General features: G+C 33.7%; 1 protein-coding gene across 2 annotated transcripts; it reads right to left on the bottom strand.

Moving 5' to 3' along the window:
• Window positions 1–1,734: 1,734 nt before the first annotated feature.
• On the bottom strand, window positions 1,735–22,574 carry LOC120636546 (zinc finger protein 2 homolog). Of its 2 annotated transcripts, none has more exons than XM_039908076.1 (15): window positions 22,280–22,574; window positions 21,401–21,568; window positions 21,155–21,245; window positions 20,018–20,098; window positions 19,392–19,537; window positions 18,868–19,000; window positions 18,100–18,206; window positions 9,343–9,435; window positions 8,390–8,509; window positions 6,851–7,074; window positions 6,350–6,451; window positions 5,986–6,143; window positions 5,515–5,598; window positions 3,513–3,691; window positions 1,735–1,865 (listed from the first exon to the last, which is right to left on the bottom strand). In XM_039908076.1, the coding sequence occupies exons 1-15, from the start codon at window positions 22,430–22,432 to the stop codon at window positions 1,743–1,745; spliced, it is 1,962 nt and encodes a 653-aa protein (XP_039764010.1). In that variant the 5' UTR covers window positions 22,433–22,574; the 3' UTR covers window positions 1,735–1,742. The 2 variants fall into 2 exon arrangements, with proteins under 2 accessions (XP_039764010.1, XP_039764008.1); XM_039908074.1 differs by having other exon boundaries at window positions 21,131–21,245.
• Between the last annotated feature and the right edge of the window lie 3,825 nt (window positions 22,575–26,399).

The raw sequence follows: 26,399 nt of genomic DNA on the forward strand, positions 1-26,399 counted from the left end.
GAGGTATGCGAATCACTCCAGCCATTTGAAGAGGTCATTTCTACAGTGAGTGGAGATTAGTACCTCACAAGAAGTATGGTCATAGTCATGACCAACTGCTTAAAGGTTATTTGCGAAGATTTCTTAAATAAAGAAGAATACTGCACAACATTCAATCAAGCTGTGATTGAAGTAATACGAAGTTTGAAATACGGATAGAAAGAAAGACTTCAAGGTATAGAGCACAGCAAGACCTTTGCTGTGCTCATTGTTGGACCCAAGGCTTTTGATTTAAAAATGAAAATGCGGTCATCGAATTAAAAAATATTTTTTTAATTCGATAACCGCATTTTCGTGTCCATGGTGGTTTTTTAATTAGTATAATAAATAATAGAAATACAAAGGTAAACACTGACGAAGTTCATGGAAAGCCGCAGGCAAACCTCAGTGCTTGGGACAAATTTGAAAACAAAAAGGCCACAAGGAAGCGCTCAAGCGAGAGCTATTAGTGAGTTACAAATGTACATCGACGACGAGATGCTCTCTAGAAAGAATACTGAAGGCATCTGGAATAGCCCCTCGCAGTGGTGGCGAGATCATCAAATAATTTACCCACATTTGTCGAAAATATATCGCACGAAATGTAATAATATTGCGACTTCCGTTCAGTGCGAACGACTTTTTTCCAAGACGGGATTAATTATAAACGAAAAGAGGAGTCGTTTAAAGTCCTCAAAAGTCGAGCAACTTGCGTTTTTAAACGCAAATCTGGATCCAACTAGATTTGTTACATAAATAAAAATATAACTTAAAAAACTATAAATTAAAAAAATGTATTATAAAGAATCATTGTAAAAATGTCGATTTTTAAATGCGCCGGAAAAGTTTTACGCGTAAGCTAAACTTTGCTGCTAGTCCTAAGCCTAGACCATGAAGGAAAACACACAAATCTCTATCTGATTCTTATCTAATAAAACGAAATCTAAGTGCGCAACCGAATTGGCGAGGCTAGGTGCTACTGAAATCGGATATCTAAAAACGGATTTTATAATCGTCAAAAGTTTTTGATATCTGAAATCGGATAAATATCAGTTTGCGTTCAAAACCTTTTTGGTTGGAATAAAAAAAAACGATAAATTTATTACAATGCTCCGGCGGGGCGCCATGTAATCTCTTACCTATTTACATGGTAGTAATAAATTAATAAATAATAAACAATAAATATTTTTGGAAATATTACCTGATACTTACATTTTCAACGAAATTTATGTATATAACTCCGGAAATCCTTAGGGTCAACGCATGAGGTAACGACAGCAATAAAACACAATGGTAATTAAAAAATAAGAATTAAAATCTTTATTTTGGATAATGACGACAATAATTTGTACAAACTAACATAAAAGTTAAAAAGCCATTGAAATATTTTACATTGTTGACGACTCATCTCTTGAATAGATAATATATTCACTTTTTTGCGATGTTCCACTGCAACATCTACGAAACGCTCTCGAGAGCTTCTTGGTCGAAAACCTCTATGAGAGCATTTCGAACGACCTTCTGAGGCCAAACGAACTCATTTACATGTTCCCGACATGTGAAAAATGATTTACGACTAGAAGTACGAAGCACACACAATACGAATGCTTTGTTTGCGATCTTTCAAAACTCATGATTACACGGTATAATTTGTATCAGGTGACAAGTATTACGCGATAGTTGTCAAATATTAAGTATTTAACTATATTTTGTAGAATTGAATTTTATGTTTGTGAGGGACAATGTGGAATGGTATTCTGTATAGTATAAATAAGAGGCGCAGGCTGCGGTACGGCGGGTGGTGGGTAATGCCCATGTGACCGCCTGTGTGCGTGTAGCGCGGTCCCCTGAAAGAAAAGACAATCTTTTTAAAGTAGTCCTCCCCTTCATTGTCGGAGGTGCCGTGCCCTGAATTGGACCGGTAATGGGTTGATATGATGATGATGGTTAAAAGAAGGTATACTTATAATTGCGCCACATATTCCATTACTATTATATTCTTTACTATAGCTCCTTAACGTCTAAGTGTTATAACAAAGGACATATAAGTTGAAGTTAAAGTTAAGTTAAGTTAAAGTTTAAGTTTTTTTTTTAAGTTACAGCTGTTGTTACATGCAGCAGTTGTCAAATACTGCAGCAGCATGCTGAGGTAGCAGCCTTTTCAGCTGAAGCACCTTTCGATAAGGCATTTAGTTTGTAAAATTGTGTATAATTAGTTTTCATTAGTTTACTTATGTGTGGAAGCTGAATAAAGTTTTATTATTATTATATCTTACAGAAAATCGCCGTAAGTTCAAAAATGTGTATATAAATACGTGATCAGAATACTTTTTACACCTTATTACGCCAGCACGGCTAGCATGGGCAGGAGACAATTATATCCCCGGGGAATGGATATAAATTTAAACTCTCCCACAGCTGTATCAACTCTCAGAGCACTGGCGCACAAGTGGAAATAATATCAAAATAATATATGTGTATTAATAAACGGGGGTAAACTTCTCCTATTCCATGTTCCAGTGATTTAGCTGGTGGGCACGTTAATTACTCCCCTGTCAGGGGAGATAATCGGGGGATATAATTTTATCTTCTGCCCGTGCTAGCCCTGCAGGATGAGTGTGAGAATAAGTATAGTTAAAGTTGTGAGGTACAATTTGTTTTAATATTCTCCGGTATAATTTTTCTTTTAGTTAAATGTATGTTTTAAAAGTGCGTACGCAGCCGCTTAGGAAATAGTGGATAACACTTTCACCTGAAGCCTTAAACAATATAACTTTAACGGGATTTTTCTTCTTAGTTAACTAATTTATGATAATATCGCACGCAATATAGATCATACACTGTAACGTAATTGATAATCTTAATTATCAAAATTCACTTTTAAATGAGGTATTAATTAAAAATATAACTGTCGTACACGCATCGACCAACTACTGGCATAATTAACTGGTTGCTGGTGCAGTGTATGCGTATCATATTTTTTTACCTATGCATAAAACCCAATGTTTTTTCATGAGAATGAACGAAACTATGACGACTAATTTAAAAAAAAACATCCGATGATGTTCGGAAGTATACAACGTGTTAATTAACACCAAAATAATACTCCACATGCTTCAACGGTACATTATTTATTGTCTCTTAGACTAATCTGTGAAACCGAAACGCTTATAGTTTTTGAGGTAAGTAAAGTAAAGTAAGTAACCTTAGTTGAAAGAAATCAGATACAGCCCTAACATCACGTGCAAAGTTAAAATCAAGTGTCTATCTTTAATAGGGTTGTCAAGAGTTAACACTTAGAATGTTTTAAATTAGTATGTATGGAAATATAAATATGCTTTATTGGATTTAATATTTTTACAGGGTGATTCCTCATGGAATATACTCGTACTTATACAACATATTCCAATGCAATTATGACAACTACGTTGGTCGAAGAAGGTCAAAGCTCAATGTACGTGACGTGTACGTGACCTATACAAATACACAATCACCTGTATGAAGCGATCCCCGCACAGTTCGCAAACATAGGGTTTGTCGCCGGTGTGTCTGCGGACGTGCACCGTAAGATCGTTGCTCTGCGCGAATGCTTTCTCGCAATACGTGCATTTGTAAGGCTTCACGCCAGTGTGCACTCGCATGTGCCTCGTAAGCTTGTTACTCCTTGAGAACGCTGGATAAAAAAAAATACATAAATAAACGAAAAATCCCTTAAGATCGCGACAAGTACCTATATGATGGATCGCGACATCTATAGGCAATAGGTAAGAAGAATTGTTGTTTTGATCACTTTATATAATGCGGGCCACAGATTTGATCAAACAGGCTTGTTCTAACGTAACAAATTGGCATGAATGTCGGTGAGAAAATATGATCAAATTTAATGACTTGTCAAATGGCATGAAGAAATATGAATTTCGTATTTCGTTTTGACCAAACAGTTGGAGCTAATAATCAGAATGTGTGCCCTCGGTTTCTGCTGCGGAAGCGGGATGACAAATATGTTTAGAAGAATTATGGTGTATTTTTATAGTTAATGGACTGATGAACGACAGACGTTTAAATATTTCCTCTTTCAAGCGAAATTCATTAAACTAAACTAAAAATTAAACAAATTAATATACCTTTTTTACTAAAAAAAAATTGTAATATATTACAATATTTTTTAGATTTTGAAGCAAATACTTAATCGACTATTGCTAAGACATTGCCTTTAGACATAAATAAACACAATCACTCTTGCCCGCATGAATGCAGGACTGACACCACTGCAGGAACGTGCTTAGTCTTCATTCAGATCACGCCATTGAGTAAATTTTTGAATCAATTTGTTTCATCAAATTACTCGAAGGTCTGTGGCCAGCATTAGCCAAATTAAATTATTATAAACGGAAGTTAATTCGTCAGTGTCTTAGCACAGTTGGAACACGATCGGAAACAGATGGCAATGTTCTGAATAAGAATATATATGTTATACAAAACTATTATTTCAATTACAACTCTTGTATATGCATTCAATGTAAAAGTTAATTGCTTTTCCTATGCTAATTATTTATTTTTTGTTATTAATTGGATATAAATTACATTAAATCTGCAATCTGCATTCGAATTTTTGATTACTATTGAATTAGTTTTGTGTCACAAATAATTATTGTTAAGACCAAAATATGTACCACATTCCAGAAGAAAAAGTGAATTGTTTTTGAATTCTATTCTATTACATATTTTATAAAATGATATTAGTTTTTGTAATTAAATATAACACAAGCCAACTTGACCGGATACGATACAAGATTGCAATTTTGCAATTATTATTTTTTGCCTCTTTTAATGCATTCGACGACTAACCGATTTAGTAAGCCGAGCTCATTACAAATTTAATTTTATATTCTTATTCGAGTTTTATCTACACTTGGAAAAAATATCGGTAAAAATAGTAATAAAAAAAATACAAACAACCAAAATTGTCAATGTTTAAATATACAGTATTTTTTTATTTCTTTAATTAACTAAGAAACACGTTCTTCAAACATTCGTAAGAGGTTAACTTGTAATTTTTCATTTAATATCCATAGACAATATCGGTAAAAAATATTAATAAAAAAAATACAAACAACCAAAATTGACAATGTTTAAATATACAGTATTTTATTATTTCTTTAATTAACTAAGAAACACGTACTTCAAACAGAGGTTAACTTGTAATTTTTCATTTAATATCCATAGACAACTTCATTTCATTACTGATGCAGATTTATAGTTGACTTACAAATACATTAGTTTATTCATTAATTCATCGTACGTATAAAATCGTAAAATTAAAATTCTATTGTTAAGTTTAAAAACATTATAAGAAACTTTTATTCGGTAAGTAACTGTTTTGATAACAATTTCACCAGACTTTAATGCAGAAAGGAAATCTTGCTGTAAAGTTGCAACTTCAAATATATTGACAGTACGTAGAAATGTACAGCTAAGATAAAATATCCTACTTACCTTTTCCACACTCGCGACATACGCAGGGTTTCTCGCCTGTGTGAGAGCGCCTATGACATTGCAAATCTGACGATCGGCAAAATCCTGCAAATAGGCCATACTTTGGTGATAGCTTTGGCCCCTGGTTTGGGTGACCGAGTTCGGTCCCCACAAGCACCGGAGTTATGTGAGTTTTTCAAAGGTAAGAAATTTAAAATATCACATGGGTTAACGGTGAAGAAAAACATCGTGATGAAGCCTGTACGCATCTTTCTCAAAGGTTCGAAAGTCTTCCAATCCGCGCTCCTCATTTCCTTCTTAATCTGCGTGGAGAACCGTGACCTGTAGTGGGTCGGTAATGGGTTGATAAAGATGATGATGATGATGATGATGATGATGATGATGAGATGATGGCTTATTTTTGGTAAATGGTAGTAGGAACTGAATCTCTTTTCAAAAATGTTTTATTTATACTGGGTTAATAACACGTACCTTTGCCACAGAAATCACATTTGTATGGTTTTTCACCCGTGTGCCGGCGCATATGTACGATGTAATTAGATGAATTCGTAAAGCTTCTTCCGCAGTATAAACACAAAGACGCGGTGCCTTCCGCGTATTTTTTACCTTCATGGGTTCTTAAGTGTGCTCTGCCGATATAAAATTGAACTTCATATATCCTTCAATTTATAATCCTAGTGTAATATCTACCACAATGTAACGGCTTAGTAAGACTTAAGTTATGAATATGTGAAGGACTAAAAAGTCACACTAAATATAATATATCTATGGTAACTATTAGATAAAGTATCCCTGGACCACTATTTTACTTTTAAAGTATTAAAAATAAACTTACCTCAGGTTCTCTCGTCTGGTAAACTTCTTTTTACAGATGTCACATTCAAAGATTTTTTCTCCAGTGTTATGTGATCTCATATGTCTCTCAAGCAAGTCTTTTCTGGAAGAAATTAAACGAAACGAGGATAAAAAAAGAGGATAATTTTATGAATTTCTAGGATACTACACGTTTGCATAGGTAGCAATGTTTTGTCTTCTTTCGAATGTCAAATTACTCATGACAGATTATACAGTGAAAACATTGAATTACTAATGACTAATGAGTGTATCAGTAACTGGGTTTCCGCGTAGTATATCAAATTAAGCTTCGTTATCATTTACCCTATAATTGTAACTAAATAAAAGTAGGTTTTATATTTCCTAGTCTGACTGCGTCTAAAGCTGAAGAGAATATTAAATAATTAATTACATTTTTTTTTTAATATGGCAAAACTTTGACAAGAACTTATCAACATTTATACAAATCTGGTAGTGGTTACAGTTAATGCACTACACTGACCTAGTGAAGGGCCTGGAACAAGTCTCACACTTGTAGTTCTGCGATCCACGTTCACGATCTAAGAACTGGAGGGAGACGCTCTGTCCGGTGTGCACGCGTAATATATGTTTATTCAGTGTCACTTCGTGTGTAAACCGCAACTCGCACGAAGGGCACGCAAATAGACGCTCAACACGCTCGCATACAGCTCGATGGCGAGACGCACTTTTTAATGTTGCAAATACCTGATGAAACAGAACGTGAAGTGTGAGTATACAGTCCGTTCAACGTAACTTGCCACGTTAGTTATTGGTACCATTGTAAACTTCCACTTCTTATATAATATTGTATATTTTGGTAAATAGCGCATATAAACTTCTTAGTCCAACCCATTATCAATCGATATTTCAAATCATAATTCGCGTTTTGACTTTAATCGTAGTGTTTTCCGAAGATATGTTTCTATTGTTTGTCATTTAGCACAACAAGAACGGTAAGTTTTACCGTTATTGTTGGTCATGACGATTCGAATTAGTCCTTTAGGTAACTAGGCTTGCTCAAATACAAGACCATAGGAATGCCACTGAATAAATCATGGTTTTATCTTTAAAAGGCTAATTAATAATTTAATGTAATTGCCGCAATGGCAGACTGTTGTAAAAACTGATTTACTGCGCTGGTCGGTCGTCGGAGAGCTTACTATACCTACTGGACATAGGAGATGCGATCTACATAATACCAAATGGGTATCACAAAAAAATGTTAGGTTAGGTAACTACTCACAAATAAAATTATACAGTAACATCAAAATAGCATGTTCAGTACCTTTTTTTTTTTAATGCATACCCTGACCGAAAACCCTATGCACGCCACTAACACGTAACAACCATAGTTTCTCGGTTTAAAGTCGGATTAAGGCGAATTAATGTTTAATTGTATTTAGCGAGTGTTAATTTTCACTCAGTAATTTCTGATCACGATATTAACATTTTCCTTAGTATATATCTCGATTAACTTCTCAGGATAATTTGAATAATGTTTTATTAAATTAATTTTATGATAATTATTTGGTTGCCGCATTAAGGAGGCAAAATATGTATAAAATACGTAAAGTGTATATTGTGACTGTAATGTGTGACTTGTATATTTCCTTACAAGACGATCACTTATTGTACTTTATACCTTTTCATTAATAAAAATGGAATGGCGACCCCGCACAGATAAACGCAGTGTTGGTCGGCCCCCAACAAGGTGGACAGATGACATCAAACGAGTCGCTGGGAGCCGCTGGAAGCAAGCGGCCCAGGACTGTGGATTTTGGAACTCTCTACAAAAGACCTATGTCCAGCAGTGGACTTCAATCGGTTGAAGTGATGATGACGATGATTAATAAAAATATGATATGAAGTCCATAAATAAAAAAAAAATAGATTCGTTACCTTAGTTCAACGTGCGCTTAATAAACATATGCTAATAACTTTAAAATAAAGTACGTATTAAATTAGTAAAAAAAAAAAGATTAATAATTAATATAATCTGTAGAACATTCGAGATACAAACCTTATCACAAAGATGGCAGCGTACAGACAGCTCCGGATGATCTCGATCGCGATGCTGATTCAACTCCTCTTCAGAACCAAATATGCCACCGCAAGAGTCGCACGCGGATATCAGGCCAGACTGGTTACGATAAACATAAAGGATAATTTTATATATGGCAATAATTGATGGATCAAGCAGATTATATTATTAACAAAAAAACTTCTCTTCTTCGTCTTACTTTCATGCCTCTTATGAAATTTTAAACTCAATAATATGTTCAACTGGCAATAATGTAATTACAAAATCCGGGTGGTTTTCCTAGGAGAGCTATTCCATCTGATATGTAAACTTTTCTGTGTAAAAATTAAAAACCGTGGTGAACCATTGCCTAAAACAGCGCAACACCTAGGGAAGGGCCTGTGTCCATAAACCTGAGTCGCGGGTGCGCTATGTGAGGTGAGGTACGTTAGACTGTGCGTGTGTCACCACCAAAAACGTCTTTCAGACCAAGCAGCATTGCGTGTTCCAGACACGCTATAAGCTTGGTGTTGCGACTTCCCCGGACGAGCTTGGACACCAAAGCTCTGCTATAACCAAATAACTAAATATCATTTTACTAACGCCACTATAATACTTGTTTTTAATTACCGGAAAATATTTATTTAGTTATTATTGCAGATTAAATGAATAATGAAGAATTTGCTCAAATAGTTGCATTATTATTTGTTATTAACCCACCAGTGTCTTCTAGATCTTCATTTATCTTTATCAATTTATAACCGGGGTCACGTTAGCACGGGTCTCAACTCTGAATGAGAAGGGTGTAAGCTGTAGTCAACTTCCCACACCCTTGAATATTATTAAGATGTCTCAGGCATGTAGCTTTTACTGTTTTGTAGGAGGTTTTTGGATGGACATTGAGATACCCGTTTAATTAATAAACTGGAAAATATACACCAAAGGATACACACCTCACCAATGTTCTTCTTTAATAAATCTTGTAAACGAACTTCTGTATAGAGCTGATGTTTCCTTTCTTCTGTTTTAATAACTGGTGGCCCATCCTGAGAAACAGTAAATCATGATTAGTTTTTTAAATAAAATACTTTATATTTTCTCATAGAGTAGGTAAATAACTAAAATAAATATCACCCTGTTTGATGCCCACAGTTGCGTCGAAAAAAATAGCTACCAACTGTAGGTCGCTAAGTGGTTTTTACGCACGCCCGTTAGCTCGCTTAGATGATATAGAAGAATTCAGATTGCCAGAATAATTCATAGTAGTTAATAGAAAATAATATATTTAATAAGTAGTTTTATTCTTTAAATTTTACGACTTTTGTTGGTGCTGCCAGTATTTCAATTCAAAATTCCCTGTTTGATAGTCTTGACGGAAAAATTAACTCAAATGCCAAATTAACAATATGGGTGTCGATTTCAAGGTTTTCCAGGTGGCTATAAACGAAGACGTTATTATTTTTAAAATCTAAGATGGCCGACGTGTCAAAGTGACAAATAAACAACATTGGTGCGTTATCAAGGCTTTCCGGGTGGCTAAGAACGGACCGCGTGGAGGAGGACAACAGGAAAAAATATGAAGATCGAGAGAATCCAAGGTGGCTCACCGTGAAAAATTAACAATTTAACAATACCAACCTAACAACCAATGGTTAATATCGTGTCCTTAACATTGGACGGTCACCCCTCAAACCAATGAGCGATGAAAATACTAGGTTGTAAGTTTGATGACCCTAGATGTCACATTTAAACACCCATCCGCTAACTACGAAGTCGTAATGTTTTTGGACTTTTGTCACATGTTAAAGTTAATACGAAATCATTTCCAATTAAAAGAGACCTTTTTGTACAAAAATTAGGAAACTAAATGGGAGTATATCAAAAAGTTAGCAGAATTGCAAGGAGATATAGGTTTACACTTGGCAAATCGCTCAACTAAAAACATATTGAATTCCGAAATTCCATAATGAATGTCAGGTTGGCAACACAATTATTGAGCAGGAGCGTTCGAAAGCAATAGTTTTTCCGAGTAGAACTACAAGTTTCTGGCTTTGAAAACAGCAAAACGACAGAACAATTTATTATGGTAATGCATAACGTTTTTGATATTTTCAATTCAAGGAACTTTCAAGCGTCAACAAAGGTCTTTTAAGTATTAAAAATAAAGATGAGGTGTTTTCGTTGAAAACATTTTGAAAGAAAAAAAAATTCCGAAATGTATATTTTTTTTAAACTGCTGTATATTTTATTTTTGAAATAGCAAGTGTGAATTGAAGTTCGGTTTAGCCAACATAATAAAAAAATATTTTGAAGTGAATCCCCTTTATGCAGCTTAACGAGTTCCTGTTAAATTAACTAGGAATTTTCATTGTTAAAGGAAGTGTTTTGGCGGCATCACAACTGGTTAATATAATCTTTGGTTTTCGAAATATTTATAAAACTGTTAACCAAGTTATTTTTTATTTGTGATTGAGGTTTATAGATACAGGGAAGTGGTGAATAGACACGTAGAATGGGGCCAATAGATACGTAGTATAGGTTCAATAGACACGTGAAAGGGTTCAATAGAAACGAGTAAGAGGTAATTAGAAAAATATGTAACCTATTGAATACATTTTTTTTGTTAGAAACATTTAATATTTTTGGAAGTTGTATGATTCGGAGGATATATTGATGATCTATAAGTAGGTACTGTTTTAAGATTATATAAGCCGCGTGTGTATGATCCTAGGCGGAGAAGGTATAGAAAGTACGATGAAAATATTATAAATGACGCTGTTGCGGCATATGCGAGTTGCAAATTCTCTTTAAAGACCATAGCTGAGAAATACTATATAGATAAATCTGTACTTTATAGACAGTGTCCAAATTATGAAGAAACAGGCAAACTATTTTAACAGAAGAGACTGAGGAGTACATGGTATAGTATATATGCGGAATGGGGATGCCCTTTAGATGCATTAGATTTGAGGTAAATTGAAAAGGCTTATATTGACCAAGTAGGCCGGATAGTGCTCAAGTTAAGAAACTTAACAGAGATTAATCTGTCGCGTGTTTCCTAAAACATCACAACTACCAAATTTCCCAAAGATATAACCAAAACATTAAGAAAAAAGGGCTGAGTTTTCACCAGAAAGAATACTTAAGAGTTAGAAGTGTCGTTGGCAAGTATTAATCCTAGCAATGTAATTAACTACGATGAAACCGATGATCCAATACGCAAAATAATTATTATTAAACGAGGAACGAAGTCTTCAGTTTTATTGATACAGCCGACGGCACTTTACTACCTGGGTATGTGGTATACAAGGCTCAAAACTTGAACAACACATGGACTGAAAACGGACCGCGCCGAAACGGACAAGGAATAAAAGCACGAAATCTCGTTGGTTTGATGCAACAATTTTTGAAGATGGATTCAATAGATGATTATACCTTATTTCAAAGATAAACATTGGTAAAAGTGCGTAATAGGCAATAATCTCTCGACGCATTTATAGATGGAGACAATAAAACTGTGCTATGAGCAAAATATATCGTTCATTTTTTACCGGCGATTATTACACATCTCACACAACCTCTTGATGTGGCATTCTTCAGACCTATGAAGATAGCATGGCGAAATGTAGTATTAAAGTGAACAAAAAAACCACGTCCACCACATCCAAAAATGGATGTTTCCCAAGACTTTTAAATAAATTAATGGAAGAGCTTCGTAACAACGGTAAAGCTAATTTAACAGCAGGACTCCGGAATACAGGAATAGACCCGATTCATGAAGAAGACGTTTTAAGCAGATTACATAAAGTGTAAAACAATACAAATTAAACTGAAATACATAAATCCGTTCTAGATTTGCTAAAGGAGACGAGATATGGAACCATGAACATTACCGAACCAAACCGGAAAAAAGAATTGGAAGTAGAAGAATTTTCATTTTTTTTACATAAACAAGAGGAAAGCCAACAAAAACGAGAAGACTAACATCAAAAATCACATAAAACAGCAAAGAAAATACTACAACTAAAACTACAAAGATAGCAATTAATATAAGGGAAACGGTGTAGGGAAAAAAACTAAAACACAAGATCAGAATATTGCTGAAGAATAAAGAAGAAAACGAACAAGATACTGAAAAAATGCTACTTGACACAATAAATAACTTGATTTTATCGCTAACAATTCAACAGAATCAATGAACTAAAACTTTATCTAATGAAAATATATCAGACATTACTACAATAAAAAGAGTTACTTTGTATTAGTTCAAAAAAATAATTATAAATTCGCATCTTAAGATTTTAGGCGATAGAACTGATAATAATGTCCTGTAATTGTCCTGGTCCGAGCAGTTTACAAAGTATCCAAACTCGGCAACCATAATATTATTACAAAAACGATGATGATATTCTGAAAGCATTAATGAGTGACGATATATAGGTAGGTAGGTAACTATAACGCGTGACAGTTTTAGATAATGACGGAGTGACTATATCTGTGCTATTGTTAAAAAGTTAACTGATTGATATTTTAGTACCTAGGCACCTACCCAATTTTAAATGTTGATTATTGAAAGTTAATTATTCAAAATGGTAACTGTTAACTATATACCTACCTAATTACCTAAATAGTAATGAGACTATTTCTTAGAATTATAAGATGATTTTGTGCAATCAATAAACAATGCAACTGGTTGATCTCAAATGTAAGAATAAATAATTGATCTCGTAGATAAGAATAAATGTTTGTAAAGTTTCATAATTTTTACGTACCTACATACCTATCGTTTTATTTCTACTATTTGGTTACATTTACTCCTCGACTATCTAGGTACCAATTTTTTACACTTAGGTAGGTGTCTACTTAAGTTTTCGAAATTGCCAACCCTAGCATTTTTTTCTATTCACCCCTTATTTCGTGTCTATTGAACCCATGTGCCCACCCATTTATTCGGAATTAAGATTTGTGTGAGTAATTTGGTAAAAGGAACAAAATATTGTGGGGAAAAAAAAAATAGTGGCATTTGACCAAGTAGTGAGTTTCATTTCAAAGCATTTCTTCTTTATAGATAAATAGCTGATACCCGCGACTTCGTTTTCGTGGATTAAGGTTTTTTATTCCCACAGGAACTCTCTTATTTCCCGGGATCAAAGGTAGCCTATGTTTTTTCCATGTCAAAGGCTACATGCATGCCAAATTACATTCCAATCCGTTTAGCTGTTTTTGTTTGATTGTGTAACAAACATCCACACTTGGATAAGGAGAACTTCATTGATTTATGTGTCAAGTATATGTGGCGGGGAACGAAAATAAAAATAAGTTGAACACGTTTATGAAAATGATAGCAATAAAATATGAATTCAAAGTGAATTGAATAAATGCAAAACATAACAATTTAGCCAAATTTTTGGTGAAGACTTTTATAAAGTATAGAATTAAAATTTGCATAAAAACAAGCAGCCGAAGTCGCGAAGAATCGCGACTTGCCTGGACTTCATATAGCAAAAAATAAGCTTACACGAAGGCACTTGATGTTCCTTAACAATTTTGATAATTAATTTGAAGCTAATTTGTCAAATTTTTATCAGAAGTGTCGCAACATCCATTAGATTTTGTAGGGAAGATGCCATTGCCAAATTAGATACATTTAAAAATTCTAAAGCAACCGAAACTGTTTTACAAAACATGAATAATCTGTTTTAAAACTGGACACTGGAAAATGTTATTTTTTCTAACGAGACAACGATAAACAGGGCATGTTCTGATGGAAAACATAATGGGCGAACCCAGGTTTCCAGGGTCAGTGGAGGGCAGCTGCCTAACGAACGCGAACAACAAACCCAATTGTTGTTTGGAACGAAAAAAATATTTTATTTCTATTAGATAAGTACTTATTTCTCACGTCTCAGTTATTTTTTCTTTACAGGCACAACTAGTCTTCGATTTGATTATACCTATGTATGAAAGAGAACAAATGCAACGCCATCCGCGAAAAAAAATTGTGATGTTTATCGGCTAAATGCAGTGACAGTAAGAAGTACACAAAGTTGGTTTAAGGGTTTTTAATCGGGAATGTTGATGTCAAAGTTGCACCTCTCGTAGCCATTTTAAGGATCAAATGGACCCCATTTTAGGAAAATCGTCATTTTAATAGTCGACATGGCTGAACAAATAAGAATTGACGACAAAACAGTTTTGACCCATTTGAAAAGCTGGGTAAAATAAGAGGTCGATATATGTGTGCCCCACGAGCTCACTGAAAACCTTATAATTCGCGTACTCTTTTGCAATTTGCAATTCTTCATTAAGAAGAAATTAACCTAAATGTTTTTGAAGTGATCGATAACTGGTGATGAAAAGTAGATCACGTCCGAGAAAATGCGACAAAAAGTCGTGGACCTTCCTGCGACCACGACCTGCAATAAGCAGATGATGGGATTGAAAGAGCTTTGTCCATTATTACCTTTTACCGCTGGGCAGAACAATCGATGCGGATATCTATCTACTGCCAACAACAGATGAGATTAAAGCAAGAAGTTGAGAGCAAGACTTTGATATAGATCAATAGAAATCCTGTGGTCATTCATTATGACAAAGCTAGACTACATACATCTTATTATTAAGCCACTCAGCAAAAATTAAGAGTCTGTCTGGGGGGTGCTTATGCATCCGCCTATTATTAAAATTAAAAATAAAACTTATTGAGAACGATTTATAGTGAAATTAACCAAGAATGACGTGTATCAGCTATATTTATTTACCTCAATATAAATGCCGTTTGCCACCTTTCAGGAGAATCAGTTATGGAACCTATTGCTCGTGGAAATTGGTCGAAATGGAATCGTGAAAAATCCAATTTCCACGCTATGGAAGCCGTTATGTCCCAACGTAAAGCGGCCAGAACGTATCATGTTCCTAGACAAACTTTAGTTAATCATTTGAAATCTGGTAAAGTAGAAAAACAAATAGGCCGTCGCACAGTTTTGACCGCAGAGCAAAAAATTATCTACCTTTAAGAATAAAAAGACTTGCGTCTATTGGTTTTCCTTTCACACCGAAAATCATACGATTAAAATTATTTCTGAAAAGGCATCCTGACATTGCAAAACGTAAGGTCCAGTTTCTTAACCCAGCCAGAAAACAAAAATTAAATAAGTGGATTGTAACGAAACATTTTGATAAAAAAATATATGAATTACTAAATATCAGAGAAAATCCACATCGCTTGTTTAATATGGACGAAAAATAACAGTTTTAGCTAAAAAATTATCGAAAGAGTTCTAGTCGTAGCACCTGAACATGCGGAAAATGTAACAGTTGCTGCTTGTGTGAATGCATTGGGTAATCCGATACCTCCCACATACCTACCCCAATGATAATATTTAAGGGGAAAAGGCAGAAACCTGAATTTATTGACAATTTGCCTGCAGGGGCATTGTTAAAATGGCTCCCAAGGGAAGCATGAATTCGTCATTATTCGTAGTTTATTCATCATTTAGGAAAATACAAATCAGACGGTAAGAGTCTTGTCGAGGTAGCTGATGAGGAGAATATTGTTTTGTACTGCTTACCATCTAATACGACGCACGAACTACAGCCGTTGGACAAGAGTGTAAACAAATCATTTGAACACTATTGGGATCAAGAGACTTTTTCATTTTTGTATCAATACCCAGGCAAAAAATTAACAAAAACACGATTTAATCCAATTTTTAGTAAGGTATGGTCAAAGTGTATGACGCATGAAAACATTGTCAATAGATTCAGAGCTACTGGGCTTCATCAGAAGCAATACCGTATGAAGCATATGGCCCCAATGTATTGACTGATACAACAACAGCTAGAACATGTTTCCACTGTAGATATATCTCCAACTCTTGATTCTTCCAATGTAAATTTAAGACATGCAATTAGCAGCCCTAGTCCAGATAGTTCCAATTCCGATCATACGTATATAAACCGAAGTCCTTGTTCTCCATCTTTGCTTCAAACTGAGACTATCCATCGCCACCATTAACTATCCCAGAAGTATATGTTTAAAGTAATAAAAAAATAGTAGATTATAGTTGAACTATAATACAGATTCCGGAAAACACCAAGCAAGACCAACAAGACCAATAATTTACAGTTCTGACTCTGATGCTTCTTTTAACGAAGCATTGATTTCCCAACGTATATCTCAAAGACCAAATTTCTCATATTATAGTTCTCCCGATGAGAATTAAAACCCAGGGACAACGGAACAAAATACTCCTATCAAACACATAAATGTTTAATGTGCACATGTCGAAACAACAAAGCGTGACCAACATCGTGCAACAAGCGACGATGATCCAGAATATGACATTCCATTAAAAAGCTTGCAAGATCGTTTTCATTCTTCTACTAAATCTCCATTCCAGCAATTATTACCCACGCGAAACTATGCTGTAATTAAAAATAAACCAAGACGAAAGGCAATAAATTATATAAGGCCGCATAGTAACAAAGGATTTATTTAAAGGCAAGGAAAATAAATCAAAAGGAGAAGGAAAATAACAGAAAACAAATCTCAAAGAAATTAAAAAAAAACGCAATAAACCAAAGACAGACTCTAGAAATACATTTTCAGGCAAAAAATCAAAAGAAATAGATGATGATGATATATGGTACTGCCACGCATCTGATAAAGAACGTTGTGAAGATATGCGTCAATGCCCACTCTGCCGAAAATGGTTTCATGAACAATGTCTGGGTTTAACCCAAGAAGAATTGGATTTCGATTGTCCGATTTGCAACATTTAGAAAATTTAGAAAATATTATTTTCTTTCAGCGCTATAAGTATTGTGTTATTTAAAACTACTGTGAGCAATAACGAAATATTTGATCTCTTATTTTATTTATTCAATACCCTTAATAAGGGTACTTTTTCTTAGGTAACTGATTTTTATTGTTTTGATAATTTTATTTATGTTGGTTAGACTTTAAATTTTCTATAATATATTTTTTGAGTGAGATTAGATTGGTGATTAACATTTAAGTATCAAATATAACAAATGCTTTATATTCGTTACTTATATACCAAACACTTAATGAAAGTTTTATATCGTTATTTAATACTTGATATGTTAAATAAAAGGATTTTTTTTTTTGTCTTGTGATTTTAAATTTTGTTTCATTTTTTAATTTATATCATTTTATAAGCTTTAAATTAAGGTGGCCCTTGTTTACTGCAAGTACCTCACAACTTATTGTTTCAGAGGTGTATGTATGTATGTCAAAACAGACGCGGACAACCTGATATAAAAAAACTGACTGCACCACAGACGGTGAATGAATCAATAATTTTGATTTTCGAATACTAGAATGTACAAACAATCATAGAATGAACGCAAATACATAATTACCAATACCATTAATACTCTAATATATATATTAATAATATTCTTATTTTTAATTACGAATTGTCCACCATTTATTAATACCAATCATTAACATTTCTGATTTTACGGTATAGTCTGGTAAAAAGAGATTATAAAGCAGTTGACCATTTTTGAGAATCAAACATATAGTCAATTATTTATAGACAAGTAAAAATACCGCTTTCGTCATCTCATGTTCTAGCATTCTATCCATACATTAATAAATTGTTGTTAATTAAAACATATTGTTTATAATACTTTAGGATCTCACCCCTTTACCTAAATTCTAATGCAACATTTATACTAACCTCCTCATTTGCCATCTCCTTAAGTTGTTGAAGACATATATGGCGTTCAAAATCTTTCTTTCTCAAATATATCTTCTTACACAGCATACAGCTAAATATCTTTTCATCTGTAATAGTAGAGCTCAAATAAGTACCATATTTTTTTTATTACATTTGCTTCTTGAGAAGTACGCGGGAAAATCTAAGGGCTACCTTCAGATGCCAAAGCTAGAGAACAATAAACTGTAGGTATTTCATAGACTGACTTGTTAATTTATTATAATGATAGAAGAACTTTTTTAACTTTTACACAGATATATCGACCATGAATTGAAAACATTTCTACTTAAGACCATATCTGAAATGTTTAAAATTCTGATCTGCAGCTGCAGTATATTTATATATACATCTCATTGCTGTGCCCCTAGTTTAAGATTCTTGCTCGCAATAATCCTAGGCCTTTTTGAGTACCAAGACAGGGGTAACGTCAATGTAAAATTAAAATTATCCATGTTTTTGAAAACCTTAAATTTGCTTACATTTCTATAGCCAGCGGTCTTGGCCAAAAGTTTTTACAATAAAACTTAGTGACCCAGCGATCCATTTTACTTTGACATTACCTCACATATAAACAAGCAATTATTGCACATTATTCCGTATACATCGGAAATTGCAATAACGATTAGGAAGAAAGTTTATTTGGTACACGCGAAATAGTCTAGCAGGCAAATCTAGAAAAGCATAGTAATTTTTATACATATATTAATATCGTTCATGAATATTAATCACCTTTGTGTTCCGTCGTATGTAGAATTAGATCATGTTTGGTTTTGAAAGTTTTATGACAAAATATACAATTATATTGCGGGTTATTGATCTCTTTTAAATTCATTCCATTCTCCGTCAATTTATGTAAGATTGTCTGAAAAATATAACAAAATTACTTACTTCTAATATAAATATTTAATATAGAGGCCTATACCCGAAACTCGGGAACCATTATTTAGTTATTAATTTAATTTAGAATGTTTTTCAACTTGTAATTTATTATTAGAGTAATAAAGACTTTATTAGTTGTATCTTAAAGTACTAACAAAGTTGTGATTCAATCACATCGCTTTTAGGCCTATAACTATGCATACCCTTTGGGTTCTGTTGCTGATATAACGTTTAAGCAATCAAACGTTTTTGATAAGTCGCTCAGTTTAAGATCGATCAATCGAACGCTTGGTATAGTTTACAAAATATATATGTATAGCAGTCAAAGTGATTTATTACTTTTAAGGTTGTAGAATATCAAAAATTATACATACACTAGTAAGTTTTTTCTTGCGGCCTCTCTTCCTTGGTCCCATAAGATCTGTATGTAGCTCCCACGCATGTTCGGTGAGGGCATCTACGTCAGGAAAATTTTGACAGCACACCGGGCAGTATGAACTATTTTTCTCACTTTCATTTTCTACAATAATATATAATAAATGAATTATCACTTAAATACAAATAAAATAAAACATCAATGTAATGCCAATAATCCCCACACTTAGCATGTGGGTTGTTGATTGCAACATGATTGCTGGTCCTTTCACACAGGTAACGCTGCTGCCAGTCAGTTGATTTAGGAACAGTTGGACAAAGAAATCAGCAGAGTACCACGGGCAGGTAAGGTTAATGGTTTGGAAGTCTGACTGGTACTAGTCTCCTCCTTGCACTCCCAGAATTCCGATGAGGTGGACAGATGACATCAGGCGAGTCGAAGGGCGCCGCTGGGCAATCTGCCCAGGAACATGGATTGTAGAAATCTTTACAAAAGACCTATGTCCAGCAGTGGACGTCCATTGGTTGAAATAATGATGATGATGAAAATAAAACAGACGTCACCACAACTGTTACAAGGAATTGGACGACTAAATTATATTGAAAATTATGATTAAGATCTTACCAAATAACACCTCTGCCTTTAGATTCTCCTTTGAGTTATCAATTTCACATTTAACATCAGACTCATTTTTAATCACATGATCTGCAAACAGACAAGGAATGTATAAATATATAAATTTTAGTAATTAAAGGACTAAGTATAAATAATGCAAAAAATCATCATCCTCAGCCGATTCACATCTTGGCTCATCGGCTGTTTGAAGGGCTTCTCTCTCATGGGAGATGAGGAACCAACATGCTATTGCAAAATGCATTGGTTGGCTTTAACTATTATTTCCACATGTTAGTTATTATAACCGGGACTAACGACTAAACTCTGTGTCTGAGGCACAGGGGTGGACACCACCAATTTGCAAACTTGGAACTAGTACAGTTTTTACCAGAAAAACCCAATACCTAGCCAATCTTGGCCTGTACTCAGTGCCAAATGAATTGAGAGTAAAGTACATTGACCCCATGGTTATTAAAGCAGGGGCATTGCAAACTTAATTATATTTTGTTAGCCCTTGACTGTGTTTAGTTTTTTTGCAATAAAAAATTAAAATGTTATAAAATTCAATTATAATTTTTATAGAACCAACAGTGTATTTTAAAAGAAAAAGTTTAATGTTACTGTAATCTTTAAAGTATTACTTAACAGTTTAATAAAAGCGATCAATTAATAATCTTCATTAATAAAAATGTGAAATATTTTGTGTATAAATGTGAGTAATTGTTTGTCACAATAATATAACACAATAAAAATTTTAATGAAAGAGGAAAAATTTGAGCTATATTAATAAACAAAATGCTTTTATGGTGTTACCTACATTTGTAATTAATCAGTATTTCAGATTTGAGTAAAAAATACTCAAATTTATATTCTTCAGTTATTTTTATAGAGTCAATGTACATTTGTTTACATCCATTTGGCACAGACTTTAACATATATGTAGTTAAAAATGATATACTTTAGACCAACAAAATAATTACAATTAATAATCTGAGTAAATTAATATCCTTATAACTTGTATGTAATTCTGTAGTAATTCTGAATTTTTACCATTATATATAATGAAATTTCCTTTTAATCACATATGAAACACACAGCACGATTTATATAGTACCTAATTACCAATTTCATGAGAGTCTTTCGTACCAACAAAGGGTAGGGATATGTCCAAATCCATATCATCATTGTCTTGATCATCTGGTATGAACTGCTCCATTTTCACATTCTTTTGATCTATCTGTTGACACATATAAAGTACTATTAATATCAAGGGACTATTAATACTATATAAAAAAACTAAAATTTTATAAGCATAGTCTTGAAAAGTGCACACTATCTCAACATTTTACACCATTTTTACCACCTTCGTGCCATTATGGGTAAATAGCTCACCTCACTAGTGAAAATATCATCACAAATAATATCCTGTGCTCCCTTTTTCAAAATCCTAACCAATTTATCTTCTGATTGTTGTGCATTAATCTTGAAATCATATGCCTTTGATGCTTTATCTTTACATTCATTGCATATTGTTGTTGGCAATACATCTCCTTGCGTTATCTATGAAATCAGACAGGACATACAGCAGTTAAAGTATAACCATGAGTTCCATCATGAACTCATCATCAAACGTGCTTTATTTTCATATCTTGGTATAGGACTTAGGTCTACTTGTTATTCTTTACCTCTAAATGAAAGGCTACTCAAAGAAGCTCAAAAAATTTTTAGGTATAGGGTTTATCTGCATTAAATTCTCAGTGCAAGGTCTCTTCTAAGGAAATTAACCCCTGTGCCTCAGAAAGCAAATTAAAACTATTGTTCTTAGTTATTTCCACTGACTAAGATGAGATAATATAGGTATTATAAAGTCTGCCAACCCACATTTGACTTGTGTTTTGGGTCTACTATTTGACACTGCTCCAAATGCAGGCTGACAAAATATATGCTTAAGTAACCAACTATTTTGTGTAATTAATAATTAATATCATCAGATGTATGCTTTAACTTTAGTCCCACGGTTGCCATTGCGCTTCAGCTAGGAACTCTACGAAGGACGAAAGTATAATCAAGAGGAAGGTAACTCTGGGAAGGACACAGCATCATTTTAGCCCAGCAAAAAGACTAATTCTTACTGATTAAAAAAAAAAAACTAACACTAACGCGAACAAAACAAAGTTTGCTAAAAGTTTTCTCAACAATATTAAATTTTAATTAAAAAAAGTTAATGGAGTTTAAATCGCGCTTGACAATATAAAAAGATGCATTACTTACCTTTATTCCGGTGATCGTAGCGATTATGCTATCGAACCTCGTTTTTCCCGCACGTAAATCGAACACTGAAAGCAATTCTATTTCCTTCGCTAAGCAAGTTCGACACAATCCTCTAATAACGGCGTTTGTATTAATTCTAGTTTGTAAAGACATTGCTGGGGTTTTTTTTAAATGTAAAGCATTATCTCATGTTACAAAAACTATAATACTACGAACTTTCCAAAACAAAATAATTTTTGTTTAACAAATTTAATAAAGGTAAGTAATTGAAATTACGAGAACGCGAGAAAAACAAAGTTGCAGCCACAGACTAAGACTAGTGACCACAGATTTAATATTATGATACTACGCCACAGTACTATTAAAATGAGACGTGATTTTATTATTGAGATAATATGTACCAGGATATAAAATTCACAGAGGAAGCTGGAAAAGCAATATAAACTATGGAGGGTAGAGGTAAGGAGAGTCATCTTATATGGGAGAAAAGTTGAAAAAGTGTCCAGTTGTTGCGCTAAATAACAGTTCAAAAATCCTCCACAATGGCGCTGGTGGATGCACAGGGTATGGTATGAATGTAGCAATCGTAGATGAATTGAAGTATGCCGAGTTAAAAAATTTAATGTCATTATCGACTAAAGTAGTTAATTATTGAGAATTTCAACAACTTACGTTGTACAAAATATTGTGGTAAATATAACCTTACTTCCTTATATCTCCATACTTCCTTGTTTATTTTTCAAGCCTACTCTAACAATATTTATATTTGGCGCTTCTTTTAAGAGTTACCCTGATGCAAATGTGGCGCCATCCTAATTTAATACATTTTGACGACACTTTTTCATATACACAGATGACTCTCCTTACCTATACCCTCCATATCTTATACCTATGACTTAAAAATATTCTCATACTAGATTTTTTTTTTACAAGGGAATGTGGGATACACTATTTCATTTCTTTTTAATGCGCGTGTTTTAGAATTAGAATATAAAAATACATAAAAACGAGTTTAATAAAAAGATAGGTACATTTTTATTTTCCTTATTTTGTAACAGTTTTAAACATGCACTAAAAACAAATGAAAAGATTATTTACATAATCAGACAATTAAGAAAAAAAAGATAATTATGTAATCATAGGATTCAGAAATATTTTAACTTAGTTCAGTATTATGAGTATGTAATAAAACACGTTACAAAATAAACGGCCACAAATGTCTTCCTCTTAAAGGGGCAGGGTCTACTTATCTATACTTGTATGATCGTGTTAAAGTTAACTACGATTTGTACGGAATCAATGACCTCTATTATTACTATAGTATAATAGTTAGTAGGAGGTCAGTGTATGGAATGGATGCCTGGAACATTACTGTCAATAGGCATGATAACAGTAACAAAAAATAACGTATTGGCGCCCGCGACTTCGTCCGCAGCGAAATTTTGTTTTGCACCGAATTGAAAATAAATTCGCGGGACCGCCTACGCCTAAAAAAACGTATAAATCTTGGAACACATGATTTATACATTATCAGGTCACAGTCAGACCGAAATACAAAGCGAAGTTTTAAAAACTCCTTTTAAAAAACTGCATATAAAAAGATGATATTAGTAGTATGGTCCTCAGAATGATTTAAGCGGATGCCCGCGAATTTTCTGTCTCTTCTCTGTCTGTCTGTGTAGAATTCCTAAATACACGTGAGCTTGAGAAGATCTCCTGTGGTACCTATGCCCTTCTCCAGAAATTAAGCTACCGGCAAATTTCAATTTCCTTAAGATCAGTTCAATAGTTTATACGGTAGATTAATATACGGTACACTAGATGGAAGTTTCAAAGAATCTGTTTATCCCTATGCTGCTGTCATAATTTTAACATCTTAAATAATCCCTCTCTTTTCCTTCTTCAAGTAGGCCGGTTTCCGCATTTAAAACTTCTCGTCTTATGACCATTTTTTTACAATTACTAATCAAAGACAAGTTTATTTATTTAGAACAGTTTGAAATAAAATTATAAATATAACCTAAAATAAACTATTTAAAAACTAAATAAAATCTAAAACGTCCTCGAAACCACCGCAGCGAGGCACAGTTCCTAAGATGCTGGCAGCATTGCCCCTTTGGATGGCCAAACTAATTCGTTGGCCAAGGTAACTGCCCGCTCTAGGATCACCGGTAGACTCGATAACCCTTTTCGATAATTCTTTGAAAAGGGCTCTTGCCTCCGGACCCCACGGTCAAAATAAATAAATAAATAATAATTTTATTACTAATCTAAATGTAAATTTTGGTGTCTCTAACTTCAAAAACATTGGACTTTCAAACAAACTTTGGCCCCCTTGTATACCCCTTTAGTAGTAGATTTTGATAAAATATTTTCTTAATTCATCATATGCTTTAAAAGAAACCTATTTTCTAAATTTCAGTTTTGAAGATTATGACTTTGTCATTGGTACATATAAGTAGGGGGTAATTTTTCATATCCTTTTTTTTTAGGCAGACACCTTCGTTCTAGAACCTTTTTAATTTCAAGTTTGTAGGCTTTACAGTTCCTGAGATTTCGTGATGAGGCAGTGAGAGAGAGTCTGTGGTTTTCTCTTTTATATACATATTTAGATTTATTTAATTATATATGATGCTTGTATTATGAAAAACGTATTTTTTATATTCGTAGTGAGATTGGTATTTATTTTTAATAAATAAAACTGCTAATTTTCGAAAAATATATTTTTAATATAGTTTGCAATTTATATCAACCAATTCTGCAAAAATTTGATATTTTTTGAATAAAAACTTCCGAACATGATAGGGCAGTTCTTAAAAATTAGTCATCATGCCTATTCCTGAGATAATAATCCACTAGAACTCATTCGGTCGCGTGGGTCTTACTGAGTTGTTCCTAGGTCCTACGAGCGTCACTATTACAGATTAGATACTGGTTGGTCAATAATGTCACAGTAAATAATTAGCTAGCTGTGCTTTTGTGGTGAGTTTGTATCTAAGGACAAAGATTCATATTTCATAATAGTGCCCTGCGGCTTCGCCCGCGTTGATTGGAGACGCCGCGTTCTTCTACATAGTCTAAACATACCTCAATAAATCTGATAATGAGTATACTCAACTTTGCAAACCTAATCGTTGTTTCAACAAACGACTGAGCTAATATAGTAGGCTAATAATATATCTGTTCTTGCTCTTGGAGCCTTACTCACCCACTATTTGAAACCTACAATCACGTAAACATAAAAAAAAAACATTTCAATCGCAAATGCCCACCCCGAGAACCTACTCCCGTTTTGCCTTATTGAAATTAACAACCTTTGAATTAACATAAAACCTATGACAAATTAATGTCTGGCTTAACAGCCGCACTACATATTAGTCTGGGTAAGCAACGCTGACCCAAGTCAGTAAATGGATGGGTGGCAGTCTTCGTAAGTTTCAAAGATAACTTGGTATCCACCAGTCTCAGCGCCTGTCACTAACAAAGAATATTAATCGTTAAAGTAAGAATTAAGAGTAAGATTCCTATGATAACCACGAAAATTTCTTATTTAGGCCTAGCACTGAAGTCCTCATAAATATTGGCAACAGTGTATATACGCAATATCGTTAAGCTTAAGTGAGGGGTTTGCTGCTGTCCGCTGAGGAGCTGTCGTCTATCAAATCATCAAAAACCTTCAGCCTCTCTCCCAAAGGAACTGTGCTGTATTTCGGGATAAAAAGTATCATATGTCCCTACCTCGTAGTACTCAAATGTATGTAACTCAAATCGGGTAAAGATTCATTTGAATTGTAAAAACTGAAGGTAGTTTCAGCGTGGTGCGCAACAAAGATACAGACAGACAATACCTATTTATTTTTATAAAATGTAGTAACACATATTTTACCACTTTACAGCGGTGTTTCAATCAGTAAAAATAAAAAGGCAGGTTACGTATTATGTAAGTGATGTATTTGACAAACCCAATCTTACTTGAAATTTCCTCTGTCTGTTATGCATTGTTTGTCTTTTCGTTTGCTATTCAGGTATTAAGTATTTTACGCCTTCGAATCGGCGAACGAAAATAGATCAAAGAAACAGAAGGAAAAGGATATTTGTATACATACGCTAGGCATAAAAC

Source organism: Pararge aegeria, chromosome Z, assembly GCF_905163445.1.
Source record: "Pararge aegeria chromosome Z, ilParAegt1.1, whole genome shotgun sequence".
Lineage (NCBI taxonomy): Eukaryota > Metazoa > Arthropoda > Insecta > Lepidoptera > Nymphalidae > Pararge > Pararge aegeria.